Source organism: Bemisia tabaci, chromosome 1 (genome assembly GCF_918797505.1).
Source record: "Bemisia tabaci chromosome 1, PGI_BMITA_v3".
NCBI lineage: Eukaryota > Metazoa > Arthropoda > Insecta > Hemiptera > Aleyrodidae > Bemisia > Bemisia tabaci.
This window is the reverse complement of record NC_092793.1, coordinates 37,429,097-37,450,170: the sequence shown is the minus strand read 5'-3', so window position 1 is coordinate 37,450,170 and position 21,074 is coordinate 37,429,097. Positions and strand designations below refer to the sequence as shown.

Sequence of the window (21,074 nt, the reverse complement as noted above, 5' to 3'; positions counted from 1 at the left end):
GAGGAAAACTAACGTTAGAGGCACGCAGAATTGTTTTTTTTTTCATAAATTAGTGATGAACAGAGTCCAAAATAAGAATGTAAACGAAGGGGCAACATAAATTCACTTTCAGGACTTGCTTCGATACATTGAGTATAACTAATTTATTCGATGCGATATTGGGGATTCACCAGATAGAAACGTACATTGGAGGATATATAGAGCTCATAATCCCAAGAAAATCCAGTAGAAACTGTCTGAAACTACCCAGCATCAGCGTTTGAAAATTGACTTTCCGTTCCTTATGGAAAATCCCATGTAAATCGAACCGACCGAAACCCGGTTAGGGCACCAGGCCTAAAATCGCGGTACATCTCGAAATGTGACGTCATCACTAAAACGGTCTATACAGAGGGATCACGCGGCGGGCCCCGCTCCCCATGCATCCTTTGAAAAATTGGTTTTACTGTTCGTCCCGCGGGGAGATGCACGTTTTTTCGTTTTTCCCGTGCGGTTTTTAGTCGGTCGGCTAATGAATCGGTTGCCCGGGACGTTCGTTGTCAAGAAAATCGCAGTGGATAACAGACTGTTGGCGAAAGTATAGCGCATCGTCGTTGCTCCACAATTTCGATGACTTCATGTGGTGAGCTTAATTTCATTGGAGGACTAGCGGTTTGTCCGTACTTCGTAAGGGGCGCTACCTTCCTCGGGCATTAGCGAACATTCCATGCACATAATTATTTAATTGCTCATAAACGATAACTAGCCGTGGAGGGCGCGCTTCCACGCCTAGCAAGGGGGCTTCGGCTTCGCCCTTGGACCCTCATCACTCGCTCAGGGAGTGATTGTAGCTCGCAAGGGAACCACATTCCTGTCACTACCACTTTGATTACATTTGAGAAAGTTCCAGAAACAATCGCCACTTGTCGTCTTGCGACACTCTTCTACAAGTCCAAGAGTGTTCTAGAAAGCTCCCAAAAGGACATGGCGAGGGCATCAATTTAATTGCGCATCGCCTGGTGAAAATTTGCGAGAATTCGAAAAATTCGAGAAAAGCTATTGTCAGACATTACACCTTAGAAAGTCCGAGAATATTCTATGAAGTTCTGGAGAGGATTAATGAGGGTCATCGTTTTACTAACGGTCACCTGAATGATGAAAATTCGAGAGAGTTCTAGAAAGTTCCAGGAACAATTACTACTCGTCGCCATGTGACGCCCTTCTTATGTCTACGAAACTTTTATAAAGTTTCGGGAGGACAAAACAAAAGCCTTATCGACTGAAGTGCTTGTAGAAAATAAAGAGAGGGAATGAAAGGAAAGGAACTGCGTATTGTTCTAGAAGCCGATGAGCGCGGCGCGATACGGGGTGCGGGGGCGGGGACTCTGCCATGCAGCCAGCGGAGGACGGGCGTCGTGGCGCCACACTGTAACGAAATGGGCAAAAGGTCGGACATGGGGGATTGGGGGTGGCGCTAACTTTGGATCCAGAGTGGGCATGAAGTGTTCCTAAGGGTTTATACTATACGAATCTAGCATGTATATTCAAATTTTTTCCTCCAATTTCTTCCTAGAGCTCCTCAAATGTGGCAGATTCCGCTGTTCCTGAAATTGTCACACTTCGTCAAAATCTTTTCGACCCTTATATTTTGTTGTTAGGTTATCGCATGTAAATTTTAATGCCTGAAACTTATTGTTGAGACTCTGAGAAACATTTTTCACTGTTAATGATTGGAATTATGTCAAATCTGAAGGCTGCCACGTAACTCTAAAGTTACCTACTTCAAAAAGATGAAAATTGAACTTTAAGCAAGCTTTCAAAAAATTCGCCGCATTTCGCCGGAAAAGTAAGCATACGGCGTGCTCAAGTAATCCTTCGAGAATTATAATCAGCCATATTTGGCTGCAGATGGGCGCGGATTCGTGAAATTCTTTGATTTTCGTCTAAAAAGGCCAGACGGCACGAGCGGATCTCTCTCCGTCAAACTCTATTCGACCCTTAATTTTGTTGTGAGATTGACCCGTGTAAATTTTGATGCTTGAGACTTATTTTTGAGACTCTGCGGAACATTTTTCACTTTTCAAAATTGAAATTATCTCAATGCTGAAGACTACCACGTATCTCTAAAGTTACCTGCTTCAAAAAGATAAAAATTTAACTTTATGCAAGCTTTTAAAAATTGTGCCGCATTTTGCCAAAAAAGTAAGCATATGGCGTGTTCAAGTAATCTTTTGATAATAATAATCAGCCATATTTGCTTGCAGACAGCTGCACATTTGCGAAATTTATTGAGTTTTGCAGACGGCACAAGGCACCCTGCAATAGCGTACGTTGAGACATCCTTCCTAAAAAATTAGAAAATGTACAATTGTTCATATATTTTGTATCATTTAAAGATCAGCATTCCTCTGCCCAAGATACCTAAATTATAATCCCCCCCCCCCCCCCCCGGTGTAAACTTAGAAGAATTTGCCTTCCTCCAAAGCAAATATCGCAGGTTGCTAAATGCGCTTAATCCAATTATTACACCCTGCACATTAAGGCATAGCAGTTTCATTTAAGTAATATTGTGAACATATTAATGACTACGCATAGTAGTGTTAATCATCAGCAAATATGGTTGCATTCCATCCGCTTAAGACGCGATGAAGAGCGTAACTGGCCAATACGGATTTCCCATCGTATGATTAGAGGTAAATTGATCGACGAGGGGACTTCATCCTAACTGTTACTAGACCCTTTATTGATGAATGCCATGCCACCTGAATCTGGCATCCAAAACAATCGCAGAGATAAGTGGAAATGCATCAAATAATCAGTTTTACATTAAATGGTTGTATAAGGCTGATAACAACAACGAAAACGCAAAAATCTTAATCGCAAAATCTTAAAAATCTTGAGGCTACTGCACTTCTAGTCCTTCATCATAGCAATAATGACAGTGACATCAACTTCGAAAAGGACCCTCTTGAAGAGAGGTAGAGGAAGTGGAGGAATCGATGGACGATGGCAGAACAGACGACAGCGAATAAGATGATTATACAGGCCTTAACCATTTTTTAATGTCAACTGTGTTCTAATAGCGAACCGTATATTTAATAAGTATCGAGTTTTTTCATGAACTGACGGTTTACTTTAATTTCCTATTCTTTCAATACGTTCTAATTATTCCACTTTGAAATAACTGCACAATAATCAGACCTATTAAAGCATAATTTTATTGTAATCGATACTTCTTCCTTAATGTTGATGTGATGTAATGTTTGCGTCGATGAATCAATTGAATTTTGGTCAAAATCGAATTCTACGATAAAAATAATTCTGATTATGTGGGATTTAACTTGGAATTTTGGAAAAGGGAATGAAAGGGTTGAGAAAAACTGGAGAAAAAATCTACAAAAACACCTTGGTTCCTACAATCCTGAGCAATACTTCATAAAAACATCCGAAAACATGCATTTCCGTGTGAATATCGGCCAAACTAAGGTCAAAATCGGATTCTGCGATGAAAATGCTTCGGGAGCGCGTCGTTTTGACCTGAAATTCCATAAAGATCGAATGATATAGCGGAAAGAAGTTGCGGAGGAAGTCCATGACCGGGCAATCTTATGTTTCGTTACAGTATGCGCCGGGAGGGGGGGGGGGGGAGGCCACCGCTGCAGCGGGCGGTTAGTTGGCCTGCGCGGCCCTGGCACGAATTTTGTGCGCGCTAAGAGCTGTAATATAATGATGATGATAAATGGGGTATCATTAATATAAACTTCGACAGATTCAGACATTCTGTCAATTCCACCTTCTTCTATTTCACTCTAGAGGTTGCCAGATTGTGCGATAAATGTGAATATTTTACATGGATTTGAATTGGGAAAAGTGCTAAAAAGCAACTTATCTGGCAACAATAGAGTCCAGGAGGGACGAGAGGCTGCCTTCCTGGGAAAACCCATGATTTAGCCGGAAATGTCATTAAAATAAATTGGTTCTGTTTGAAGCATCAAATGTATACTAGGGGAAAGCTATTTTAAAATAATAGTTGTAAATGGACAACAGATGAACACAGATGATGACAACAGAAAAAAAAAAATGAAAGGGAAAGGAAATGAAATGAGGATAAGATTACTTATGCAATCGGAGAGAATAAAACAAAAACATCAGAGAAATTCATATGCAATGAAAGTATGAGAAAAAAACACAAGTGGGCTCATTGCGATTTAGAACTCGAGCTATACTGTTGTTGAGCAGTTTTTAGACCCCTACGCCACCGATAATCTTCTTAAGAAGTAAAGATGAACTTTCGCTACTTCAGCAAATCAAATCGCAGAAGGAGATCCATGGATTGTTACTTTCCTCCATCCGATGGGACTGACGTCCCAGTCAAATGCGTTTTTGAAGAAATGATCGATTCCCATCATTGCTTCATCTCCACACATCCACAAAAATGATTTCGTCACAGAACCTTGTTGCCAGAGCATGCCAACATTTGTACATGAATTAAATTCATGTGCAAATGATGGCATGCTCTGGCAACAAGGTTCTGGGACGAAATCATTTTTGTCTCCGGAGTCTCCAAAATGTATAAATCATAGTGATCAAATGTCCAATCACTCAGAAAAATGAGCGAGCCGAATGTCAATCGCGTAGCGAGTGATCGGGAGTCCAGAGCGCGCAGCCCCTTGGCTGGCTATGGGACACACTTTAGCGCGTCCAGAATGGCTAGTTTAAACATATGATGGGATAGATGGAAAATGAATAAGCTGATGGAATGAAACAAGGAACTCACTCGTTGATTACTCTCCTCACTAGGTTTCTCTTTCTGTGGTGTTCCCTTTCAAGGACAGGGGTGGCTAAAATGGCTTTGGAGCACAAATAGCTGCACGTAGTAGTTTAATCACTACCGCTCTGTCCCGGCAGGAAACAAACATTAACTCTGCCTTCATAACTTTCGAATTTTCGAAATCAAGTTTCCTTAACAATGTGTCTAATTTAATTTAGATGACATCACTGATGCAGCTGATAAAGCAAAATTCGTTTTCTTAGTATAAAAACGAGACACATGAGAAAGCCAAAAATGCGCCAAAATTTGCAGTGTCTTAAACAAAACACTTGTAAAGTGCATTATCACGTCAGAGAGCCAATGAGAGTTTTACTTTTAAGTAAGATGGCGCTCTTTTGTGCCAAATTCCAACGTTAAAATTTGTTTGTTGTGTGTCCAAAACGCAACCATGTAAGCATGCAGAGGACAGCACATATGGCTCCTTTGCCTAATATTCGCCTGACACAAAAATAAAGAAAATCCTTTTTATATACATAGTTGAAAAAAAGTTGTCAACTTTTAATTACCCGAACGATTTCTGAGAGTCTTTCGGGTAATTGGTGGCAATTTGACAATGAATTAAAGCTTCTTTAAATAAAACTTTCCGCTCATTCACGACTGTGCCCATTTTCTCAAACCTTCAATTTTGCACTTACGCTGCTCTCTGCCATGGCAAAAGAATTAATCACTCTTTTCACTGGGTGTTGTATTCTGTCGAGTTTGCCTTCAATAACAGTGATGGCAATATGAGCAGCTTTGGAGCATGAATGTAGATGCATGGAGTAGTTTTGTCAGTCTCGCTCTGTCTCGACAAGGGACGAACATCAATTGATTACTCTCCTCACTGTAATTAACTCATCAATAACTGGAGGATGGTTGTTTTAAAACTATTTAGGTAGTATTCTCTTTCATTAAATGCTAGCCAATAGTTTTAATTTATTATTGACAGAGTTCAAGAGTTAGAGTTTGCAGGAGAAACTTGTTTTTCACAGCCCATTCTTCCTGCATCCACACCAACCCCTGTTTCTATAACTTTAGTTTTATTTTAGGGGGTATTTTAGGTCGCTCAGAATAGTCAGAAGTATCAGTACTATCTAATGCAGGTTTGAAATCAATAAATTAAAAAGAACATCACCTTACCTTTTAATATCATCATCTTTGAGATTGTTACAGAAGCAAAAAGACAAAGATTCGATAGGTGGTGACCTTGAAGCATAGTTGTGGATGATGTTCCTGTTGAGATTTGGAATATAACTTAAATTGAGGATGCGTAAACTTTTCATAGTATTCAATCGAGAAAAACAGAACGAGGTACCCTCATCAAGTTCATAACCTTGGCCTGCAAAATCATAACAATCAAATCAATGGGCAATCAATCTCTCGATGATGCTTAAGTAACTTGAGCATCGAAATACACTGGAACTGAAAGCTTGAGATATCAACTGATTGTTGGATTCTGGAGAAAAAGAATTGAAGATTTCCAATTTTCACCTTAAAGTTAATACTTTCATTGTCGAGCTGATCATTCCAGTCTCAACTACAGGCTACGATGATCAAAAGATAAATGCATTGCCGGATGACTAATGCTCTTCGCATATTAATTGATACAACTACTTAAAACACTTCAGAGGACCCCCATTATCTGTGAATTTTAACTCCACGGATTCGCTTTACGACAGTTGACTTTTAGTGATAAACAAGAAGAGAAGAAAAAGTGTTCAACCTAAGTGTGCGTGCCTGCGTGCGGCATGACACTTGCGCAGTGCAAAGGACGTGAGCGCGTTGCGGTATGACGCGCCCGTTTGGCTCCTAGTGTCTCTCGTTGCGTGCGCCATTCTCGGGTGTTTTACGGCTTTTGCATTGCAGATACGACCACACGGACGAGATTTTTGTCCTTCAGGCCCATAACTCTCCGTTTTCTTTGGGAAAACAAAGTTATTTTATCTAAAAACCTCAAATTTTAACCTGTGTCACTTAAGTCGTTTGAGCACCAGGGTAAAAAATTGTATTTAATTATTTTCCTTGCATGAGGCTTCTAAACTATTGACACATCAACTTTTAAGAAAAGGGTCTCCTTCGAATTCGGAAAGGACCTTATTCAAAATCGGCCATTTCCAACCTTGGCCAAATCTTCTTAATATTTTTAGGGTTGATAGAGGACCACTTCCCGTGTCCAAATCACTGACGATTTTGGAATTTGGATAATTAGGGGGGAGGGGGTTAAAGTTAAAACTTTAAACTGGCATATCTCGTGAACGGTTTGTTGTAGAGAGATGATCTTGGTCTCAAAATTTAGAGAAGATTATCAGATTTCAGCTGGTATTCACGAAATTGGTCCATTTTGACATTTTCATCCATTGTTGCCACGTTGCAGTAGTTCAAAATTTCAATTTTTTACATTTTGAGCCGCAGCGTTGAAAGAAACACACGAAAAATTACAAAACTATTTTTTTATGAAAGTGGACACTCTAAGCTTTTAAATAAGCCTACGATCATCCCGGGAAAGCAATTTGGACCGGAGTTATGATTTTTCAAAGTTGACTTGTAGCGCGCGAACCTTGTATGTTCGGCGCCCGAAGATTACCGGCGCCTCTGCAGTGACAATTGGCTGCGACTTTTCGCATATTTGCACTCCTTCCTGTCATTTTCTAAAGTAATCGTCCAAATATTAAGTAAAATGTAAAATTAAGTACAAATGTGTAGCAAATGACAATCATTTTATCTCCTTTTATTACTCACATTAAAATTCTGGTTCATCGACGTCAGTTTCTCCTTCTGACTTCTGCTTCAATTTGAGGTAGTCGTTCGTCCAATTTTAAATATAGAAAGCACTCGATAAGAAAAGCTGCTGGTGATTGAAACGTCATCATATGACTTCCGCAAAAAAATAGCCTAAGGATGACAACAACATGTGCATAAGGGTTTAATGGGCGAGCTCCGTTTTTGCACATGCAATAACTGCCAACAAACTACTGCCGCGGTGACTTGCTCGTGTCTGTTAGCACAAATTGCCGGTATACTTTGATAGTACTTGATAATAATTTCGTCTTTAAACACACGAGTCGACAACGTTTAATCCGTATTCAGAATTACGCGGTTAAGAACGATCTTTGCTGATTTGGGGATCGAATTTACCTTTTGTTATTTGATCACCAATATAACTTTTTACAATACTAAATTGGTATGCTCCAGAAAATGATAGAAAATCTTCCGTAGTCTATGCAGGAAGATCTTGAAAATGATCAGCGTTAATCGGCTCAAATGAAACATTTCTCCGAATTAAGTGTTCCTTTTCGACAGTTGACTGAATGATATTGGGCGCAATAAGTTTTTTAAGCATCCGAGTTGCTACTTCCGGATCATCAGAATCACTCGATAGGCGAGCAAGGAATCAATTGTGCATTGCACAAACTATAGACTTTCACAAAATCGAGCAGATGATCCTCTCGCCCCATACCTAAAAACGTCATGATCTAAGAGCCAGCTGCATTTTTAGCGCCACTACTCCGTCACGCTTGAAACTTTGTGGAGACATAGCTCTGACCTCCCGAGTAACAGATTGGGCAATATCAGACTTCAAAAGTAGTGCGTCTGGCCGCTGCGCCCCCGAAAAACGGAAAAAGCGTGTTTGAAACCGCACAGAAGAGCCACTTTTCGGCTCCTGAAAAGTGCTTTAACATTCTTCCATAACCTCTATATTGTATGCACGTATAGTTTGGGTGCATGTTAACTTAGTTCCAGCCCGGCAGACGAATTCGAGTTAATGCGGCCGATCGGCAAACTCCGAAAATAGCCCTTTCGTGCGATGAAATTGAACAAAAAAGCCACTTTTTGGCTCCTGAAAAGTGCTTTGACGTTGTTTCTAAACCTTTATATCGTACGTTCGTATAGTTTGGGTACATATTAACTTAATTCTAGCCCGCAGACGAATTCGAGCTCATGCGACCGATCGGCAGACCCCGAAAATGACTCTTTCTTGCGATGAAATCGAGCAAAAAAGCCCTTTTTTGGCTCCTGGAAAATGCTTTGACGTCGTTCCCTAGTCTTTATATTGTACGCACGTATAGTTAGGATACATATTAACTTAGTTTTAGCCCGGCAGACGAATTCAAGTTCATCCGGTCGATCGGCAGACCTCGAAATTGGCTCCGCAAGCAATTCATAATTACATAGCATGATGTCAACGATTGAGGTGTCAACGAACAGTTTTTCTAAGTTTTTGTTGACACCATGATCATCCAAAAATGAAAAATTCTGACTCTCATGAAATATGATCACGGTGTCAACGATCACGACGTCAACGAAAATTAAAACTTCCCTCTATAACATTTTTCAAAGGACTACGTGCAAAACGGGCCATTTGGGGCTCAGGGCGGATACCTTTGAGACTTGCCCTCTTCATTCACCTAACAATGCCCCATCTTTTCCCAAAGTTTCAAGCCTTCCAAAAATTTTGAGGAGACGCGGCGGGGGGTCAAAGTTCAAAACCGGCAAAATTTTCGCGAATTTATTACTCGAAAATCAAGAAGTTTTCGAAAACGCGGTTTAAACGAGCGTATTCAGCGTGACGAGGGCTTTCAGAAAATGTATAACATCATAAGGTTTTGTCAACTTCAGCTTGTAAGAGGGGGGTGGTATTCAGGGTTTTTGGTTGGAAAGGAATAAGCACAATGCTGCAATTTACTGACGTATATTCTGTTGATTAGGTGTCTAAATACATGGGTGCGGATAGGCCGCATGATATTGCGGGACGAAGCCGCGTCTTAGTGAGAGACTCAGTCGCGAGGTTATGCGGGTCCAAGCCGCGGATTACTGGGGATGTACCCCGACTTAAAGAAGTGTGAACTTACTCTTACAAATATTGGGATGAAACTGAACACTCGGAGGTCCCGCCGGGCGCCTTTTATAGCTGATCGCCAGCCTCCCACCAAGTTGGTCCATGCAAGTTTGGAGATGGGAGACTGAGCGATCGAACTGCTCGTTGCGGCCGGCGGAGGAAACTGCCTCGCAATGACGCAAGTGCGCCAAGCGGGGCGGCTCGGCTTATCACCACTTGAGGTGATGGATTGACCCAGGTTGCGCCGCCCACACTTGAGTTATCGCCTCCAAAGCGCCGGAACGCTCAGAAGAGACCCCTTATTTTTTCACGTTTGGGCCGATTAAAAAAAAGCCATTTTAATATTTTCATGAAAAACTGATATGTTGTTCCTGACTCTCTGTAGCCCCTCTAGCTCTTTACCGCATGCTGGGGAAATGTTTTGGTCGCGAGTAAGAGCGGAAAGGAGCGAAGGTCGGGAAAATCGGCTATTTTAAACTGCGCGCGGCGACAGATCAGGAGCCATGTGGCTACAATGCGAGGTCGGCAGAGGAGTGTGATTCGCCGAAATGAGTGGGAGGGGACGTTTTCCCTCCAATCAACGCCGCGCGCGGACCTACTGTCTGGTAGGAAAAGCTCTAAACCATTACACTACTTTGGCGCTCAAGGGTGTGAAGCATTATTTTACCACTCCAGCAAGCAATCCTCTTTGTCAATTCTTTGATAGCAGAAAACAAAGATACAGGAAAAGCAACGTTTCGTTTTTAAGGTATTTTGGAGGCCTGAAAAACTTTGTAAGTACATCCTTGAAGGTTGTTGAAATTTTTCTTCCGGAGGTGCCGGTGAATCCTTAGTTTTATTCTTCGGAACTCCTGGAAGATTACTTAAAAGTCCTAGATTTTGAATTTTAAAAGATGTTATGAACCCTGTAAAGGTACTATTCCATGTTGATAACACAAATCATAGCTTCAAGATTCTGAAAAACTGCAGAATTTGCCATGAAGGAGGCACTAAATGTTTTGGGAAAGGATTGAGAAAGCATTGAATGATTGTTGGCTAATTTTAATAGACACCCTATGTTCGATTAAAAAACCAGGATCTCCTTTTATGGAGGGCCTCAGTCAGGTTAATGAACAAAAATGCAGTAGGTGAAAGTACCTGCTCCGCTAATATCAAGGTGAGTCAATTCTAAATTGGACTGGATGAGGAGTTGCAGGAAGTCTTCAGAGATGCTACGGTTGAATGCAACATGTAAGGATTTCAAACGCTTCAAGGTTGTTATTCCATCCAGTGCGGTCAAACTTTCTTGTGGATAGTGACTCAGCGTGAGAGTGTGCAGTTCTGGTAACTGAGACAAAATTATGTTGATGTCATCCATATCAAGAAGCTGACAGTCGGCTAGGTGGAGTTGCTTCAAAGTCGAGGAAAATTTGCCCAGATTCTGATCAAAAAGACAGAAGTGAGTTCACAGCAAATAAAGAAGACACTAAAATGTTTAATGATATTGTTGTTGGATAACGACAAAATTCAAATTCATATGATTTAAAAATAGTTTATTGGCAATTCGGTTGGTGCAATGGGTCATTTGCGCTGGTCACAGAATCGTGTTTTGATGCATGATTCTTGTAGATTAGCGAAAAATAATAAGATCTGTCCAAACCGCAACTTTCTACCTTCAATATTAACCGAGATATCGCTCTTTGAAAAGTCAGGTTTTTGAAGTCATCCACCGCGACAGTGACACCCCTGGTTTACTCCTCTTTTGTTCGATCAGTGATGCAGAGGGTGCACCAGAAAACTTCAGCAATGTTAAAAGTAAACAAGCTCAAGAAACAGACGGATTCGCGCTTGAAAGATCTTCTTATCAAGAGATAACGCACTCGTCGCGAAAAGATTAGGCAGTCAGTCAGTTCACCTCAGTTTGTTTATATTTAACGTCCTTGAAGTTTTGCATTGCACCCTCTGCATCACTGATCAAAGAAAAGAGGAAGAAACCAAGGGTGTCACAGCCGCGGTGGATGACGTTAAATTAATCAAAACAATGTAAATTTACTTGTTGTAGCAAGGTACACGCAGCTTGGTAAGGCTCTAAATTTGGTTGCTGCCAGTGTTGTTAAAAACCCTGGAAATTTATCTTAACCTTGTATGAAACAATACAACTGCAAAATGATTTTGGACCACCAACTCCACAATGGACTGGAGGAGGGGGGGAAAGGGTTTAAAAAAAAATACTTAAAACCTTAGAAGTGAGAAAACTTAACATTGACGTAAAGTAGAGGTCTTATACTGGTAAATAGTTTGATCATCCTTGTTTTTTTAATCACTGAGCTGGCAATAAAGTGCCTATTGACAGAGACAAACGTAGTAGCATGGCTAAGGTAGGATTCAACTTAATTTTGAAAAATGACTTTTTCAAGTTGGACCCAAGCTTAATTTGTGCTGTAGAGAAAAGAAAAAAACCTCTCCAAAGAGAACAAAATTGAACAATTTTTACTCAGTGTGCAACGCCCAAGAAGGCGCAAGTTACAATTCTCACTTTATGTTACTGGTATACGTCAGTTGAATGTAAAATTAACGAGTCGCAGTTCATAGAGTCGAAAATTTCAAGCATTTTGACGAATCTGCAAGCTTTTAGCCAGAAACACCCCCCGAAAAATGAACATGACGCGATGCGCCGCGCGGGTAAAGTGGGAACCGTGCCATGTTTAGACGCCATCGACCCCTCTTTTCTCAATGCATGACACCCTTTTTCCTAACACTGACAGGCTGCAGCAAGCTAATCAAGAAAATGTTAAGCTGGAAAACAAAATCAATATTACATGTGGTACGACAAAAAATATATGCTCTTTAAAAGGTAAAGAGTCATAGCACACCTAAAGAAGTTGTGCTAAAATTGTAATTTCAAATTAGTGCTTAAAGTGTTCAAAAATATTATAGATACAACGATGCGAAAAGAGATTCAGAAGCTGCGACCTGTCAAACAATACTGCACAAGATTAATTGAAACTAGCATTCACTGATCTTTGCTGTAGAGCAAATGATTAATATGTGGTTTGCGAGGCTAACAGAGAAAATGCAACAAGCAAGAATGTAGATGTAGTTCTTCTGAATGATTCGCAAAAATTTTGAAAAACTTATATTCACTTTACTTTGCACTTTATCAGGGACTTGCAGCAAATTTTGGGGATTTTCCTTGTCTCTAGTGATCCAAGGAACTAATTGTCTTCTTCGCTGCAAAGTAATCAACCAAGATTTAGGATCTTATCTCAGAAACTGTTTGTTTTTTATTATTTATTATTATTATTATTAACTTAAAATTGTACAACCACCCCTTACTGGGGTGTCAATTACACTATTTTTTAACTTTGTATTAACACTAGTTTTTAACCTAAGGGACTAAAACTTTTTTTAACAATATCTTAGAAACAATCAGGAATACTTAATTTACGAGAAAAATTCTCCCGAAGAGTGCAAAGTAAAGTAAATACAAGTTTTTCAAAATTTTGGCAAATGATTTAGAGGAACTACATCTACAATCTTGCTTGTCGCATTTTCTCTGTTAGCGTTGCAAACCACATATTAATCATTTGCTCTACGGCAAAGATCAGCACATGCTAGTCTCAATTAATTTGGTGCACTATGTTTGACAGGTCGCAGCCTCTGCATCTCTTTTCGCATCGTTGTATCTATAATATTTTTTGACACTTTAGGCACTAATTTAAAATTAAGTTTCTAGCAAAACTACTATAGGTTTGCTATGACTCTATACCTTTCAGGGCAAATATTTTTTGTTGTATCACATGTAATTTTGATTTCCTTTTCCAGCTTAACATTTTCTTGATTAGCTTGCTGCAGCCCAGAGTAAACATATTCCCATTTTGTTTCGCTTTGAAACAGTTATTTTCTAAACTTTGTAGCACAAATTAAGCTTGGGTCTAACTTGAATGTCAGTTTTCAAAACTAAGCTACACCCTAGGCTAGGGGTCATGCTACAATGAAAAAAATGTGAGGCACTCATTTTAATAAACTAGATATCAACAGTATAAAGACTCACCGCCCTTAGATTATCAGATGTTAGTTCCTCACAGGAATTTAAATTGAGAGTTTCCAGAGGTGAATTAATGCCTGATAGAAAACTTCCATCTACAGTACAGCTGTGAGTAACTTCGACGTGAGTTAGGTGCGATTTGTCTTCCAGCAAAGACTGCAAATTTGCATCCTGCACTGCTCTACAATCTTAATAAAACGTACTATTATTTTTAGTACACAATTTGCTTGATGTTTCAAAGGTAGGCTTCAGTATCATATATAAAACAAAACAAAATAATAGGAACCTGCACACAAATCTTAATTAAAATTAAACTTTTAAAATTTCACTCACAAGCATGTCAAATTATTTTAAAAGCAGGTGCTTTTCCTTCATGCAGAACAGACATCAACAACAGCGTTGTTGCTTACATTTAGCAACAATCAGAGCTGTTGAATACCTATTCACTTTCATAATAATAATATTCATAATAATGCTGTGGATATGACTTTATTCACACGGGTTTATAGCATAACAATGCGTATGTATATAGAACTCTGTTACCACGGAGACATATCTGGTTGAAGCTTAATTAGCTTTAACAGGCGTGACTCAACAAGTGCAGGCCAGTCCTCCTTCAATACCCTCCAGGCTCAATTTAGAGATGAAATTCAAGAGAAAAAAAAAACTAAAAATTCCAGCAGGTGACTGGGCTCCTTAGAGCCGTGGGCTCGCTCGCATTGCAGGCCCTGCATTTACGCTACTGATCATCAGCTATTTAATGTGCTAGCAATCTGATTTGCCAATTTCTCCCAAAAAAAGTTTAGCCAATGCTGGTACGTCTGAACTTTACCTCAGCATCTACCTGGACCCTGTTTCACCCTTGCTACTGTAACTTCACAAACAGATATGCCTGCATATCCATGTTTTGCATGTTCATGCACTATTATTTCATTACTTAGAAAAAAAGGTTTAAGCCGATTTTTTGGATAAGCAATCTAAATAATTTTTCTCTAATGATACCAGTATCAGATTAACTAAACAACATTAAGCAGCAAACAGCTTTGCATAAGCTCTGTGGATTGTATAACCCCTCAACTATGTAGAAGTTGATTTCAAACAGCAGAACATATTTAAGCGTCCTTTGACATAACAACAACCTCAATTTGATAACAATTTTAGCCAGTTCACTGAAAGTCATTCATTGAAAGAGTGAGAGAAGTTTACTCCAACAATGAGCCTCATTAAATTTCATTTTGGATTTCCCTAATATTTTCTTGGGTTTTCCGGATATTTTAAATGGAAATTCTTGGTTTCTCGCAGGAAAAAATTCAACCAACCCAAAACATTAAATGAATTGAATCAAATATTTGAATGCTTGAGATACTCAGAATTTATGAAAATGTAAACACAGAATTTATCCTTGTGAGCGAATATTAAGGGTATTTCAGTGTGAAAAGATTCCTACCACGCAAAGAAAGAACTCTCAAATGCTTCAGAGGCTTCAGCATATTGGTTTTGTATTTGCTCAAATACTGTTCATCTAAATGCAACTCCTCCAAATGAAGACATTTTCTCACTAAAAAATAGAATAAAAAAAAACACCAAAGTCAAAGGTTTGAATGGCTAAGCAGATGAGTGGAAGAACAACCGCAACTTGATTTAACAACTTACTCCCATCAGTGACGTTAAAATTGCCCTATTTTCAAAGGAGTTGTCCCTAAAAAATTGTTTCTGGTCCACCTGTGGATTATGATCAAAGCTTATATGTCCATAAAATTTTGTGTGAAAGTCATATACCAAAATTTCAGACTCTCAACTTTTGGGGAGGAGTGGGGGGTCAAGGTTGGAAAAGTCCAATGCGTATGTCCAGGGGATCCACAGATAATCCAAAAACAAAAATATGGCTCTTTCATATGACTTTACATTTACAACCATTTATGGCCCCCCCCCCCCCAAAAAAAAGTATGATCGCGAAGACAATGAAAAAGCCTCCAGTCCCCATTTAAAAATAGCTTGCAGGGAAAACATCTTAGCATTATAGAAATGCTAATTGGAAGTAATGATTTGAAACAATAAAAATCATAAACAAAGTAAGTAAGAACCTAATATTATGTTTCTTTTTCCTCCTTTATCGGGTTGTATCAGATAATACTCACTTTTTTTTCGCCCGATTTTGAGATTTCGGTTGTTAAACCTTAAACTAACACTATGGCCATTTTGGCTTTCACAGCCATCATCAGGTGATTAAAAACGAAAAACGAACTAAGTTACAACGAAGTTGAAGTTAAAACATTATTATCACTGGTGACGCGTCGCGAAACTGGCGAGTGCGATATCAAGATCATGATCAGCTGATCGTCGTCAATCAGCGTTGCGTCACGTAGGCGGGCGGGGGAATGACCACCGGTGCCACCTGTTGTTCCTCCACCTGTTGTGAGTTAAGAAGCTGGTCTTTTGGTGTTTTCAGGATTTCTATCAGTTCTAGTACATTTAATTTCCGGCTTTTTCGACACACTCTTTCCAATTTGGCTTGTGGGAAAACAAAAAACGAAGGGACTGAGAAAAGGATTTCAATACCATACGTCGAAAAAATATCTGACAAGGTTAAGAAAAATCATAGAAAAAGACAAGAATGTGAAGGTAACTTACAGTAACCAAGGAAATTTAGGCAGACTATTAATAAATACAAAAGAAAAAGAAGACAAATTGAAATCTAGCGGTGTATATAGAATTGAGTGCAGCTGTGGAAAAGAGTGTGTGGGACGGACGGGCAGAAGTGTGGCAACAAGGCTAAAAGAACATGTGGATTGTGCCGTACTAAAAAGAAAGGGACACTCATCATTTGGCGACTATATCATCAACACGAATCATAAACTAGAAGGTTGTCAAGCCAAATTGGAAAGAGTGTGTCAAAAAGGCCAGAAATCTAGAATAGATTGTACTAGAATAGATAGAAATCCTGAAAACACCAAAGGACCAGCTTCTAAACTCACAATTCAAAGAATAGGTGGCACCAGTGGTCATTCCCCCCGCCCTCTTACAAGTGATGCAACGCGATCAGCTGAATATGATCTTGATATCGCACTCGCCAGTTTCGCGACGCGTCGGCGGTGATAATAATGTTTTAACTTCAGTTTCGTTTTTCGGTTTTAATCATTTGATGATGGCTGTGAAAGCCGAAATGGCTATAGTGTTAGTTTAAGATTTGACAACCTAAATCTCAAAATCGGGCATGGGAAAAAGTGAGTATTAACCTATTATTATTAGAAATATTAGATTTCATGATTTTAAAAACTATGAAATTGTTATTTCTCTCTGATTTGAAAAGAGAAGGAAATTATCCATGAGTAATTGTGATATGATAGATTTCAAAGAGGTAGGTAGGTATGTAAGGTTTTGAAAGACCGTGATACAAGAATTTTGACCCGAAAATCAAGTGATGAGACCAAAAAATGGCAATTTTATAAGACTATCATTAGATTCTATGACCAAAATGAAAATATAGAAATAGTATATGACTTTAATGCTTATATGACCTACGGATTTTCGCATTTTTTCATTGTTGACCCTCATTTCTTCTGGCTTTTTAATTGAGAATTTTTACCTTATAGCTTAAAGCACAGTTAAATGGAGCTATAAAAATGTTTTTTATGCTTCGTTCGAAAAATATGGAGGCCTTTTCAGCTTCAATATGAGCCCAAAATCATGATGCCATTTGTGAGATATTAACAAATGTTCATGCTTGGTGGTCACCCTCGCACGGTGCGCTCGAACTCACTTATTAACAACTTTAAATGTATGTCAAAATTCAAGTTGGAGGTTGTAGCAGGGACCTCCCTGATGGGTTTTTGGGCAATTTCGAAATAGGTCGTCGGTGCTCTCGGAAAAATAATCGCACTTTTGTGGTTTTTTAGGGGTAAAATAGCAAAATTGGCCTTGGGGCGACAAATTAAATCCCCTCTCCCTCATCCTTGCCTTGACCAATATGAATTCTTAGCATGTTTTCACCTGGTATAAGATGTGACTTTTCTGAAATTTTCATGCCCATACAAAATGCTTTGCCCCCGTGGCAGCGTTTCTAAGTTACGGACTCCAAAATATCGAATTTGTTGATAAAATGAAGGTTTCGAAGTGTGATTTCCATTCAAAATCATAAATTCAAATCGTACGTTCTAGTAATGTACTGATGGATTTTTGGCCGATTTCGAAATAGAGGGTTAGAGCTTTTTGAAAAATAATTGAATTTTTGTGGTTTTTTAGGGGTAAAATAGCAGACTGGGCATGGGGTGACAAATTAAACCTCTTCTCCCTCATCCTTGCCATGACTGATCTGAACTTTTAGTATGTATTAACCTGGTATAAGATGTGACTTTCCTAAAATTTTCATGCCCATACAAAATTTTCGGCCCCCTGCGGCAGCGTTGCAGACTCAAAAATATCAAATTTGATGATAAAATGAAGGTTTCAAAGTGTGATTTCCATTCAAAATTTCACAAGAAATGTGCAAGCTGAGAGTTTTCGATTAGAAAAGACTTATTTGAACAATTTAGAGTTGCAGTGTTGCCAGCTTTACAATTTAAAATTCATCAAAATGACCCGAATCGCGTTGCAACCTCAAGCGCTGGATTTTCATTTCGTTCAGAATGAGTCATTACGGTTCTTCTGTACTCTATGCATTTAGGTACCATGAAAAGTATGCCATTCCTTAATTGATGGGTGCACCTAACTCAAAAAGAGAGGCCGGATAAAGCGACGAGTCGCGGGGAAAACGAGCGGTTCGAGTAGACAGAAAGTTCTTAAATCTACTCCATCAACAGAAAGTACAATTTGAGAACTTTCTCCCACCCCCAAACCTCATCCCTGTTGCAGTCAATCCTTTGAACATCTTATCCAAAATTTGCCCCCATATTTTTCCCAAAAACATGAAAAATAAAACACAAATAAAATGAGTGGATAACAACGATTCTAAAAACGTTTTGAAGTACCTGAATTCGACCTCCTCTCATAGCGGATTGGATAGTTCGAATCTAGAAGACTTCTTACTGTAAAGAAAATTACTTTCGACAGTTTAAAGAGTACAAAAAATCACAGGATATCACAATAATTTTGAGTAACTTCCCTGATAAAAAGAAGTAGACTAGAAAACGAAATTAAGAATGTTTTGTAAATTTTTGTTCTTAAAAAGAGATGCTTAACATTTCGAAAAATAACACATTTCTGGACTTGATAAGGAAACATACCATTTATGGCAAAGCAAGGATGAGGGAGAAAGGATTTCATTTGTTGCCACAGGGCCAATTTTGCTGTTTTACCCCTAAAAAACCACAAAAATGCGATTATTTTTTCGAGAGTTCCGACAACTTTTTTCGAAATTGCCCAAAAACCCATCAGGGAGGTCGCCACTACAACCTCCAACTTGAATTTTTGATGTACATTAAAAGTAGTTAATAAGTGAATTCCAGCGCACCTTGCTGGATTCCAGTCTTCATGTTGGTTCACCAATCACCAATCAGAAAGTTGAAAGTCTTCATGACTATTAAACTTAATATTGCAACATTAGCAAGACCAATCCACACATGTTGGCCATTACACCTCCTATCCTCATTCACTCCCTCATCCGGCCCTCACTTAACCCTCAGTCAATGGCTTCCCACAAGACAACACATTTAAAACATTTAAGTACAAAAAATTAATTGGACGTTGAGAAATATTTTCACGCAAACCTCCCCCCCCCTCCCGCCTGTAAAATATATAAGTGACCGCTAATACAAAACGCATGAGCCGATTTTGCTGAGATTCTGTAGGAAACCAGACTTTTTGGGCCTCTAACTACCATTTAAAGTTCAGCTCAAAATATCATTTTTACTCAAGATTTAGCGCAACTCCCCCCGCCCCACCCTTAAAAACGGTAAATTGTCACTATTATGGAACGCGTTAACCGATTTTGCTGAAATTCAATAGGAAACCAGCCTTAGTAGATCACTAACTACCATCAAAATTTCGGCTCAAAATATTCATTTTTACTCAAGTTATCGCGTGGACAAAATTAAACCTCCCCCACTTTGACTCCTCGCTGAGCGAAAAGTAATTAACGTATTCCGATTTTTTCTTCACAGTTTAAAAGTACTCTTAGGGGACTATAAACCCTAAAAGTTTTGTTTCAAGAAACTTAAAAATTAACTGCCGCTCAAAGCTCTGAAATATATATGACAGAAAATGAATGACATATATATTCGTGATCTACGACTCGAGATCGGTGCTCTTTACATGGTCCCAGGTCTAGGTCCCACCATTAGGGAGAACGCAATAGTGTATTTTTCCTTCAGAAAATACACTAAAAGCTCCAAAACTGTTGTTTGTCCAGTAATCTAAGTATTCACCTTATTAACATCCAAAAAACTATGTTCTCCTCCTAAAAAAAAAAAGTTTCAAAATGAAAGTCCAAAATCTTGAGAAGTTCAACAAAGGTTAGGTTTGGTAGATTCTCATGATTTATTCTGTTTAAAATGGTTTCCATGTAAGGAACTGGTTGCTACAGCTTCAAAAATCTCAAATATATTATTTGGCTGCTAACAAACTTGAGCAATTGAAAACTCCTCCATCATTGCTCCACCTCTGCTCGACCATTTATCGGCTTAAACTGATCGTTCCGTCTGCAGAAAAAAATGCTAATTCTTCTTCTCACTGGTAGTCAATAATTTTTAAAATTGGACACAATGCATTTGCACATTTCATAAATAGACTCAGGTGTACTTAGACCTCTAAAATTTGGACATTGCATTTTGGGCATGACAAATGGAACGTTGAAAGTTTGGACCAAACATCCGTGATTCAGCCATTGTGACGAATCATGGGCTGCTCCCATGAGATGCATTGCATTCAAACTTCTTGCCACAATGCGCTGCAGGGTCTCAAAGCTCGTCCACGGGAATGGCTAACCTGTGTGGATTGGTCTAGAACATTGATGAGAATAGGTTGAATTTGCTCTTCTTCTGTTTAAAGGAATAAAATGGGTATTAAAAAATGTGAGACTTATCTAAGGACGTTTAAAATTGAAAAAGAATGATGAAAGAATCATACCGATAGCTTCAATCAGACCATCAGATCCCTTAATTTTCACGTTTTGGAGATTCAGTTTCTTCAGAGAAGGGCCACATCGCTTGAAAATTTTTCGAAGAACAGCAAATGTACGGTGCTTTTCCGGTATGGCAAAAGGTATATTGTTTGCAACATCTAATTCCTGCTCTGTATGCCACATTCCTCTGGCAATGGTTTTCCATCTTCTGCAAACTTAATGATCAGAACTCATAAATATAATGTAGACTTTTACAGCATATAAAATTAGACAAAACTGAAAAGATTACCAAAGGAATACAGTTGAAAGTGTACTGTCATTATTTACGAAAAAACAAGAATACCATGGTTTGGAGTGGACATGA

The 21,074-nt window shown here is 39.0% G+C and overlaps 1 protein-coding gene across 4 annotated transcripts in view; it reads right to left on the bottom strand.

Annotated features, from left to right (window-relative positions):
- Window positions 1-21,074, bottom strand: part of LOC109041973 (putative RNA-binding protein EEED8.10) — a 55,541-nt gene that overhangs the window by 15,252 nt on the left and 19,215 nt on the right. For 3 of the 4 annotated variants that reach the window (XM_019058502.2, XM_019058501.2, XM_019058504.2), the window contains exons 6-10: window positions 20,716-20,925; window positions 15,101-15,211; window positions 13,660-13,841; window positions 10,764-11,046; window positions 5,930-6,128 (exon numbers count right to left, since the gene is read on the bottom strand). In XM_019058502.2, coding sequence (XP_018914047.2) covers window positions 5,930-6,128; window positions 10,764-11,046; window positions 13,660-13,841; window positions 15,101-15,211; window positions 20,716-20,925 — 985 coding nt within the window. The remainder of the gene's footprint in view (window positions 1-5,929; window positions 6,129-10,763; window positions 11,047-13,659; window positions 13,842-15,100; window positions 15,212-20,715; window positions 20,926-21,074) is intronic. The other variant, XM_019058503.2, reaches the window with a different exon arrangement.